Source organism: Mytilus galloprovincialis, chromosome 3 (assembly GCF_965363235.1).
Source record: "Mytilus galloprovincialis chromosome 3, xbMytGall1.hap1.1, whole genome shotgun sequence".
NCBI classification, from domain to species: domain Eukaryota; kingdom Metazoa; phylum Mollusca; class Bivalvia; order Mytilida; family Mytilidae; genus Mytilus; species Mytilus galloprovincialis.
The window spans coordinates 55,519,274-55,530,621 of NC_134840.1; the positions used below are offsets into that span (position 1 = coordinate 55,519,274).

At 31.0% G+C, this 11,348-nt stretch overlaps 1 protein-coding gene across 1 annotated transcript; it reads left to right on the plus strand.

The window, feature by feature from the left end:
* Nucleotides 1-13: 13 nt before the first annotated feature.
* On the plus strand, nucleotides 14-10,904 carry LOC143068361 (retinol dehydrogenase 12-like). The gene is made up of 7 exons (XM_076242354.1): nucleotides 14-185; nucleotides 3,335-3,453; nucleotides 4,619-4,774; nucleotides 8,054-8,158; nucleotides 8,444-8,653; nucleotides 9,236-9,443; nucleotides 10,308-10,904. The coding sequence occupies exons 1-7, from the start codon at nucleotides 79-81 to the stop codon at nucleotides 10,420-10,422; spliced, it is 1,020 nt and encodes a 339-aa protein (XP_076098469.1). The 5' UTR covers nucleotides 14-78; the 3' UTR covers nucleotides 10,423-10,904.
* The last annotated feature ends 444 nt before the right edge of the window (nucleotides 10,905-11,348 follow it).

An 11,348-nucleotide genomic window follows, 5' to 3' on the forward strand; every position in this document is an offset into this window, starting at 1 on the left:
CCCCTTAAAATACTGGTACCCAATAGCCGATAACAGGATCCAGATTACACGCTTTAGTGACACCGAAAAACTGAAAAAATGAGTCGACCAAACCCTCTTGAAGGTCTTCCCAACCCCGAGGCTTTGTATGAATCCTGGTGGCCAATTATTATAGCCTTTGCTATTGGTATTGGTTACGCTTTAAGGTGTGTTTACTGTAAAGTGTAAGAACTGTCTCATAAAGTCTCCTGTTTGACCACCCCCCTTTTCACTATATACATATCAAAGAGTTTTATCATTCGCTCTGAATTCTCTCTTATAGATATTTCTCGATATCCTTATCATACTCTTAATCAGGAAGCCTTAGTCAGCGAATGAAGTTGGGTAGAACTGTGTGACTTGTCTTATGTTATGTTTGACTGTCCCCCTTATTTTACCAAATTCTAGTCAAATCGGCACCTGGTTAAATCTGCACTCAGTATAGTCAAATTGGCACCTGGTTAAATCAGCACTTTATATAGTCAATTTGGCACCCATGTTAGATTTGTTTAATATACATATTTTAACAGCAATTTAAGTAAAAACAGTAAAAATAAGGAAGGGGTTGTCCAGAAAAATTCACTTAATTTTATTCCCATTTTTGGGAGTTGATGTATATATATTTTTCTCTTAACTAAATGTGTATTTTAATTATATATACAATGATCAAGGATTTGTATAGTTCTCACTATACAAATCCTTGCAATGACATACGAGGTATGGTACTGGATATTTTTTATGCACTTTTTAACAGTTGAACATTTTGCAGGATTGTTGGTTTAATGCTGTTTAAACTCTCCTGAAAAAACACCTTGAATTGCTAATTATTTTGCATGAAAGTTTGAATTATTGAAAGGGACTCATAGTTTTCCTTTAAACATTAGCTTGTGTAAGGGCTTCTTTGTTTCTTATGAAGTTTTTGGAGAATAAAACATTAATAAATACCTTTAACATTCTACTGTTGAGTTAAAACCACAAACATATTAACTATGTACTTGATTAAAGTTATTAATTAACTGAAAAGAAAACTTATCAAAACATCAGTCATAGAATGTTGGGAAAACTTTAAATAATTAACCTATGTTTTCTAACTGCTTGATGCTTTTTAATGATGTAATGGATGATAAAATCCAAACCCAAAATAGATCATGAATTTATACATTTTAAAATTATTTATACATATAAATTATATCAAATATTTTTTGGATGCCGATTTCACTATACTGTGTGCCAATTTGACCAGGTGCCGATTTGACTTTTTCTATGGGTGCCGATTTGACCAGGTGCCGATTTGACTTTCTGGTCATGTTTAGTGATTCCCTCTATTATCAAACAAATTTTTCCCGGAAAGAGCCCCCCCCTCCTCAATTTGCCTCTTGTGCTATTAAGTTATAATAAACCACTGATCAATGATATGGTTTATGCTGAATGGGCAACTGTTGTAATTCATTTGATTCATAAAAAAACAACTTGGAGTACTCGTAGTGCTAGTCCAAATAATTATGACGAACCAAAAATCTCCAATGTTATTGAATCAATGCTAAATTTCACAGCATCAACTATAAAGTGTGTTACAGGGTTATAAGCACCTCATTGAATCTAGTGTATTTGAACTTTTCATTCCAGTCGTCATACTGCTATTGTTATATCCCCACCATATTAAGTTTTACCCTTTTTCCTCTGTATTTTTAAAGTACAAATGTATTTACGTCCCTTTCTTGTACATACCTCTGTACATCCAAAAATTGGTTTCTGTTCTCTAAATTTAGTTTTCCTCAACCAAATTGTATGAACCTTATACGCAATGCTTATTTCCACAAAACACAGGTCAAGTTGAATTTTGGTGGCGCCAATATTACAATTCTAGAATTATGCACCTTAACAAATTGAAAAGTTGCTTGAATTTTTTGTTTACGATCTCTAACTTAAGTTTGTCTCAACCAAATGTTATGAAACTTCTCCACAATACTCATTATCAGAAAACACTGATTACAGTTGAGTTTTGGTGTCATCAGTTTTACTGTTCTAGAGTTATGTCCCTTTACAAATTCAAAAATTGTTATTGTTGTTGAGCCTTCAACTTTTGTCAAAAAGTGAGACAGCGATCCTACATTTTGTCGGCTGTGTACACACATATTCACTCTTTGTTTAAAGTTTTTGAAATTTTAATAACTTTCTTAAACTTTTCTGGATTTCTACCAAACTTGGACAGAAGCTTGTTTATGATCATACGATAGTATCCAGAAGTAAATTTTGAAGAAAAAAAAATTCCATTTTTTCAGAATTTTACTTATAAAAGGACCTATTTTTCTGCCAAGAAATATAACATTCACTCTGTGGCTAAAGTTTTTAAAATTCTAATAACTTTTTTAAACTATCTTGGATTTGTACCAAGCTTGGACAGATACATGTGTAACTTGTTTTATATGATCAAAAGCTAGTATCTACAAGGAAATTTAGTTAAAATTTTGTTCTTGTCTTTACGTATTTTACTTATTAATGGACTTTTCTTCCATTTAACATTACATAGTCTGCAGTTAAATTTGTTAAAACATTTATTAGATTCATATACTACATGTATCCTGGATTTTTACCAAACCTGGACAGAAGCTTCTTACAATCAAAAGATAGTATAGAGAGGAAAATTTTGTTAATTTTTTTCCTCATTTTTGTTGAGCCTGTGACTAACAGCAAAAGTAGGTGAGACACCGGGTTCTGCGGGTAACTTACAATTTTTTTTCAATTCCTTGCTCTAACTTTAAATAGTGTGCCTCAACCTAATGTTACGAAACTTGTACACAATACTTTTAACCACAAAACCAAGATCATGAAGATCAAGTTTGAATTTTGGTGCCATCATTTTACTGTTATGGTTAGGATTAAGCCCAGTTACAAATGGAAAAAAATACTTTAAAATTACAAGCCATAGATATGGCATGGGCACATAAAGATATTAACAGAGCTTATTGTATATTTGATTATTTTAGAACAACAGTTTAAGGTTGCAATAGAAAATATCAAAATTTTATATGACAAACATATGAAAAAAAGTGATTTTTGATAATTGCTGAAAAGAAAATGGTTTAGTTAAAAACATAAAAGCTGTGATGAAAAAGATATTAGAAATAATACACATCTATAACCTATTTGAAATACATGTAATACACATCTTTAACCTATTTGAAATAATACACATCTAGACTACAGATGCAAACTTCCAAGAGATGCTATCCAGCACTTTGATTTTTCATGTGACTGATATAAAAGCTCTTTAATATCATTTCTCCTTCATGATCTTTCTTATTTTTTTATTCAGACAATACATGAGAGGAGCTCGTTGTATGACAGATTTAAAACTGACGGGGAAAGTAGCAATTATAACTGGTGGCACAAAAGGTATTGGAAAATGGACAGCACTGGATATGGCCAAAAGAGGTATGCTCCTCCATTTTGAAATTTGTTAGCTTTTTCAGTGGTCAAGTATTTTCTTAATGGTATTTCAAATTTTGCTATAATCCTTTGGTTGATTAAACTACAATACAAGTACTTCCTTGTAAATGGTAATGGTAAAGGAACCACTTTTCCTATGTCTTTTCAATAAGATAGTTGATATGTTTTATATTGGTCAGAGAAGACTATTGTTAGTAATATAGGCTCTGAATGAAAAATTTAACACCTGGTTGTAAAAGAAGGTGATAGTAAAAATTAATTTTTGGTGTCTTGAACTCAGATATGCCAAGTATAAAATCTCTTTTTTATATAAATGTTCATAAACTTAAATTATTTGTAGTTGTATCCTTAATATCATTGTACACAGAGTACTTATGAATATGAATAGTATGCTGAAATGGTGTAGTAGTTTTCTATTCCCTAAGATTGACATAGATATGAACACTGGTGTTGCATAAATTACTTTAAATTTGTACTTTTAAAATTTCTTTACTACAGTTAAATGTATGTTCATTATCATAATGATTATATTATTTTTGATGCCCAAACTACGATAGTAGAGGGGCATTCTGTTTTCTGGTCTGTGCGTCCGTCTGTTCGTTTGTCCATCCGTCTGTCAGTCCGTCCTGCTTCAGGTTAAAGTTTTTGGTCAAGGTAGTTTTTGATGAAGTCCAATCAACTTGAAACTTGTTGCTTATGATATGATCTTTCTAATTCTAATGCCAAATTAGATTTTTTACCCAATTTCATGGTTCATTGAACATGGAAAATGATAGTGCTAGTGGGTCATCCGTGTACTTTGGACACATTCTTGTTTTTATAGAATTCTACCTCCTAGATTTTCTCTCAGATCTTAATTGACAAGTATTTCTAGTTTTTCTGCTAAAAGTTGCTGGTTTAATCTGGGTACACTTTAACCCAGCTAATCAATAAAACTAACTGCCATAATATTTAGCTAAGGGTGCTGAATTTGGAATTAAACACCAATTAGCAAACAGTTCTTCTTGGACTTTGTGGGCTTCAGCTGTTTGTTGTCTCTTTGACTCATTCCTCATTTCCATTCTCAAATTAAAACTTCTCTAATAAAAACAGTTTAATACACATGTACATAATGGTGATTGAATATATCATACTATTCCTAATATTTCAGGTGCAAGAATTTATATTTGTGGTAAAGACAAAGAAGAAGGAGAGAAATGTATTGAAGAAATGAGAACAACAGCAAAAAATGAAAGCATCTTTTTTATTCCATGTGATTTAAGATCATTTAAAGCTGTTAGGGAGTTTGTGGAAGCCTTTAAGAAAAGTGAGTTTAATAAACAACATGGCTAAATATATTTATATATAAATGTCATATTTAGGGATAATCAGAGTATGACAAATGTAACATATCCATGTTTATCATTTACTGACCAAAATTGAGGTTTTTTTTAGAAGTTTTGAAATTTTTCAATTTTCCAGTGTTTTTTTATAGGCAATGGGGGCTTTATTTGTTACTCTTGACTGTCCATCTACAAAATGTATCTGATAGTCCCTCCAATTTTCGTTTTTACACTCTGACATTTTTCTCACCCAAATATTATGAAACTCATTCAGAATGCTAGGAACAAAAACTTGCTTGAATTTGGGAAGTGAGTCACTTATCTTTCTAGTGTTACATATGCCCCTTAATAACTATATTCTGTAAATTCAGAAATTAGTGTGAGGTTTTTATTATTGCAAAAAATGCGACAAAGTTGTAATCGCAATAATTTAAACTCGCTTTTGGAAATACTTTATATGAATTAATCCTAAAAATAAAAATCGCTTTTAAGTCTAAAATGACAAAATCGCAATAATAAATACACGCAATAATTTCTGAAAATACAGTTGCATGTTTTAATATCCTCATTTTAACTTTAGTTTGCCTCATTCAAATCTTATGAAACTCATTCACAATTCTAGGAAAGCACAATACGCAGACAGACAACAGAGTAAAAGCTTAAGCAGTATGTTATTTTAAAAAATGATGAAGAGTTTTTGCCTACTTACAACTCAAATTTTTTTCAGTTTCCACACACTTAAGTTTGTTTCATCCAAATTTGATGAAACTTATATATAATGCTAAGATCCACAACACACAGACAAAGTTCTAATTTGGGCAGTTAGTTAATTACTGTTCTGAGTTGGACCCCTTTTTAAAATGGAAAATAGTCAATCTTGAATGAGAGAATTTGTGTCCTCGTACATGAATTCTTTTATTTTCTGCAAACTTTGGCCGGTACAATTGTTTTTATACGACCGCAAATTTTGAAAAAATTTTCGTCGTATATTGCTATCACGTTGGCGTCGGCGTCGTCGTCGTCGTCCGGCGTCCGAATACTTTTAGTTTTCGCACTCTAACTTTAGTAAAAGTGAATGGAAATCTATGAAATTTTAACACAAGGTTTATGACCACAAAAGGAAGGTTGGTATTGATTTTGGGAGTTTTGGTCCCAACATTTTAGGAATTAGGGGCCAAAAAGGGCCCAAATAAGCATTTTCTTGGTTTTCGCACTATAACTTTAGTTTAAGTTAATAGAAATCTATGAAATTTTGACACAAGGTTTATGACCACAAAAGAACGGTTGGGATTGATTTTGGGAGTTTTGGTCTCAACAGTTTAGGAATTAGGGGCCAAAAAAGGGCCCAAATAAGCATTATTCTTGGTTTTCGCACAATAACATTAGTTTAAGTAAATAGAAATCAATGAAATTTAAACACAATGTTAATGACTACAAAAGGAAGGTTGGTATTGGTTTTGGGAGTTTAGGTCCCAACAGTTTAGGAATTAGGGGCCAAAAAGGGACCCAAATAAGCATTTTTCTTGGTTTTCGCACCATAACGTTAGTATAAGTAAATAGAAATCTATGAAATTTAAACACAAGGTTTATGACCATAAAAGAAAGGTTGGGTTTGATTTTGGGAGTTTTGGTCCCAACATAATAAGGGGCCCAAAGGGTCCAAAATTAAACTTTTGTTTGATTTCATCAAAATTGAATAATTGGGGTTCTTTGATATGCTGAATCTAACTGTCATGACTGTGTATGTAGATTCTTAACTTTTGGTCCCGTTTTCAAATTGGTCTACATTAAGGTCCAAAGGGTCCAAAATTAAACTTAGTTTGATTTTGACAAAAAATGAATCAGTTAGGTTCTTTGATATGCTGAATCTAAAAATGTACTTAGATTCTTGATTATTGGCCCAGTTTTCAAGTTGGTCCAAATCGGGGTCCAAAATTAAACTTTGTTTGATTTCATCAAAAATTGAATAAATGGGGTTCTTTGATATACCAAATCTAACTGTGTATGTAGATTCTTCATTTTTGGTCCTGTTTTCAAATTGGTCTACACTAAAGTCCAAAGGGTCCAAAATTAAACTTAGTCTGATTTTAACAAAAATTGAAATCTTGAAGTTCTTTGATATGCTGAATCCAAAAATGTACTTAGATTTTTTATTATGGGCCCAGTTTTCAAGTTGGTCCAAATCAGGATCTAAAATTATTATATTAAGTATTGTGCAATAGCAAGTCTTTTCAATTGCACAGTATTGCGCAATGGCAAGAAATATCTAATTGCACAATATTGTGAAATATCAAATTTTTTTTTAATTAGAGTTATCTTTCTTTGTCCAGAATAGTAAGCAAGAAATATCTAATTGCAAAATATTATGCAATAGCAAGATTTTTTTTTAATTGGAGTTATCTTTCTTTGTCCAGAATCAACTTAAATCTTTGTTATATACAATATACAATGTATATTCACTTTTTACTACCAACTGATAAATTAAAATAATCTTTACCATTCAGTGATAACAAGCAGTTTTTTTACATCTTAATATTTTATGATGTATTTAAATGAGTAGTTATTGTTGCAAACTCCATTAGAAATTTTAATTGAGATTAGTTTTGGAATAAGGGAAAGGGGGATGTGATTAAAAAAATTGGGTTCAATTTTTCTCATTTGAAATTTCATAAATAAAAAAGAAAATTTCTTCAAACATTTTTTTGAGAGGATTAATATTCAACAGCATAGTGAATTGCTCTAAGAGAAACAAAATTTTAAGTTCATTAGAACACATTCATTCTGTGTCAGAAACCTATGCTGTGTCAACTATTTAATCACAATCCAAATTTAGAGCTGAATCCAGCTTGAATGTTGTGTCCATACTTGCCGTAACCGTTCAGGGTTCAACCTCTGCGGTCGTATAAAGCTACGCCCTGCGGAGCATCTGGTTTTGATTGAGAAACAACAGTGTAAGCAATCTTGCTGAATAGTTTCACAGAATATGAAGAATTAAAAGTTGTTATCTTATACATTGATATATATGTAGATGGCAAAAACTGGATTTGGTGGTGGAACTCAAATTTTGTACTCTGAGCACTGAGCAAAGTTTTCTCAGGAATCAATCAATGATTGTTCAGTGATAGATCATAAAAACATTAAGAAAGCTGTTTCATTTTACATTAGAATTTATTTCATCTGATTTGTTAAAGTTAATTGAAATATCAAGCTATATATGTAAGATCATGTAATATGAATTAAATTTTTCGAATTATTAATTTTAGAGGAAACCACTCTTCACTACCTGATACATAATGCTGCTGTAATGATGTGTCCAAGGGAAGTTACTGAGGATAATTTTGAATCTCAATTCCAAGTAAATTTTCTAAGTAAGTAATGGTTTTCTATATTATAACTCAGATGAAGTTCAAATTGGATAAGAACATTCAAATATGTGTTGTTAACAAATGATAAAAATTACATTAAAGAGAACATCATTAATATATTTGATTCTTGTAGAAATACTTCATTACTTCCTAATCAAGTCAACTGGTTTTTCAGTTCTTAATGCTTTGATTATATACTCATCTTTTCATTCATCAGTTTAAGATTTAAAAACAGCCTGACTGAAATGTTAAATTGTTTTACTAATGGTAGATATTTTTACATTGTAGGTCCATTTTTAATGACACATTTGTTGTTAGACATCTTAAAATCATCAAAACCATCTAGGATAATTAATTTAGTGGCACCTGCCTATTCACTTGGAGAAATAAAATGGGATGATATTAATTTAGAAAAAGATTACACAACATCAGCAGGGTTTGGACAGAGTAAACTAGCATTAGTCCTATTTGGAATAAACCTTGCTGTGCGTTTGGAAAGTAAGTAGTTCTGAATTACTGTGGCTTCATTATTATTTGTTGGATACCAATGTTAGTGGATTTTGTGGGTACAGGTCAACCACAAAATTAAATGTTCAACGAATGACAAATTTTCTAAAGACGTGTATGCAGACCTCGGCAAAACCACGAAATTTAATATCCATGAACACCCAAGTTTTCCTTTATCCACGAAAATAAATGAATCCACAGTACACATAAGACAAAGAAAATTATACTTTGATCACCGCTGAACAAGTTATTTTGCCATGTTTTTCAAACTTATATGCTTCAGTGTATAATGGATGTTAAGGACTTCTTCATTAAAAACATAATGCATGTCCAACTGGATAACATCCTTTTTAATTGGTTTGGTGCAACAATTTTTGTCTTTGTTGATATTTTAACTGATTCTCTTCCTGTTCAAACATGTCAGAGCAAATTAAACAACGTAATATATGAACAGATGGAATTCTTTTGTAGCTCGTGAATGTTATTTGAGTACGGTAATTGTATGATTTCTTTTCCCAGTTTAATTCATAATAATCTTTTTATTACATGCATGTTTTCTATAACTTATTTCAGAAGAAGGAGTCTCTGTACATCAAGTTCTGCCTGGTATTGCCAAAACTAAAATTTATAGACACATGCCGTTCCAACAGAATGGATTTGTTGCAATGTCATTTGGTCCTATTACATGGTTTTTGATGAAAACGGCAGATGATGGTGCTCAAACAGTCCTTTATGCCACTTTATCAGAACTAGCTGGGAAAACTACTGGATTTTTATATAAGTAAGTAATGCCAGAGAGTTTGTTCCACTTAGCATCCATCAATTGCTCACATTTTCAGATGTAAGTAAAAATTGCAGAGAGTGAGACGGGTACCACTTTTATTATAACACTACTTGCAAATAAAGTATAGGGGAAATTAAAGACGGATAGTTACTCGTATTCTTATGAGATTTTGCAAAATGCATGCTGATTTTATGCTAATGATAGTCATACATGGCAAAAATACTCCCTTTGGATTTAGATTGGATTTTCATATTGAACCAAAGGCATGTCCTGTAGGTTGTGGTCATGTATGTCTTGAAACCTGTTTTTATGCAAACAATCTAAAGGTGTAAGACCCTTCACATAATGTTATACATCATAAGTTGTAATCACATACGATATATGTATATATTCAAGTAGTTTCTTGGACATTTCATAGCACTGCATGCTTAGATCCAATAGACACAAATAAATTGCTTTCTATGGCTTATAGACACCATAACCTTGATCCAGTCCATATTATCAAGATGCCTTAAAATGAAAGATAATAAAAAATTCAGGAACAGCTGGCTTTGACCTCATAAACACGTAATATGATTATTAACCATGATTGAAGAATATATGTCATTACTTTCTTTTAATATCAATGGTTGTCTATTAACAAATGTACATACACATCAAAGCTGATCATAGATTTCCATTTAAAATTTAATTCCTGCAAGTGTTATCATACATCCTTAATGAATTACTTTAGTTAAGGTTTTGACTAATTTATGATATTTGATTCATTACTGTATAAGTTAGTTAGAAATGAAAATGTGAAGTTCAATAAATTCTAAGGTGTTGACTGAAAATTTGTAAATGTATTGAATTCAATTGTAGGGAGTGTGCAATTACAGAATATGATGACAAAGTTAAAAATGAAGATTTACAGAAAAAGTTATGGTCAGAAGCCATGAAGATGACAAATATAAAAGAATTTGGAGTTATAGAATGATAACAATGTATTCCTGTTGTAAAAAGAGATCTGAACTATCAATCGCTTATTTCAAATTTAGTAATGGTTGCTTCAGAGAAAGTACAAGTACATGATATTAAGATTTACAGCTGTTATTAGTTGTAAAAAATGTAGCAATCAGAAACCCTGTACTTTTCTTTTTCTTTTTTTTTGTAAATTTATATGCATTGGTTGTGATTGATTGCTTAAATACATTTATAGTTTAAAGAATTATTATTCATGAAGAAACTTTTTTGGACCATTTATTCATTCATAAAATTAGAAAAGAGAAGGCATCATAAGGCCACTTTTTTTTCACCCCTGATTTAAAAAAAATATTTTTATTAAAAATCTGCTTGATAGCTTACATCGGTACTTCAGAAATTTTAAAGACTGTCAATTTATGGTATTGATATTTTTAAATTTTGTCTTTCTTTTTTTTGTTAGAGCTTCAAACAACTTGCATTTCGTGCTTAACTGTATAATTGCCTCATTGTGAGATATCAGCCAGGCTTTACCCAAAAATGTATTTTGCTACAAGACAGATTATATATATTTGGAACAAAAACTACTTGGAAATTGGCCAGTAGGAAAAATGTCAATTTTGACATATTGATGATGCCATGGTGACATCACAAGTGACCTTTCTTCACTTATGTGTCAAGATAATATCAGCTGGTTTATTTTCAATAATATTGATATAATTTGTAGTCTTGACTCTTGAATGATTTAACCACTATAATTAATAATTGAATTTCAGTGGCCAAATAATGAAAATACCTTTTCCTTTTTTAAAGTCTAACTGAAGGGATTTTATAATGTTCAAAGCATGAAACCATATAGTATAAAATTCATGTAAGATCACTTATCTCACAAGATCCATGAATGCAAGTAATGTTGCTGACATATTTTGAAAAGCAATATAC

What these genes read in the sequence shown, in the direction of transcription:
- LOC143068361 (XM_076242354.1), top strand. Translation starts at nt 79, where the DNA reads ATGAGTCGACCAAACCCTCTTGAAGGTCTTCCCAACCCCGAGGCTTTG. An exon ending in GGTATTGGTTACGCTTTAAG is followed by an intron (nt 186 to 3,334) that starts GTGTGTTTACTG and finishes TTTTTTATTCAG; the next exon opens with ACAATACATGAGAGGAGCTC. An exon ending in CCTTGCTGTGCGTTTGGAAA is followed by an intron (nt 8,654 to 9,235) that starts GTAAGTAGTTCT and finishes AACTTATTTCAG; the next exon opens with AAGAAGGAGTCTCTGTACAT.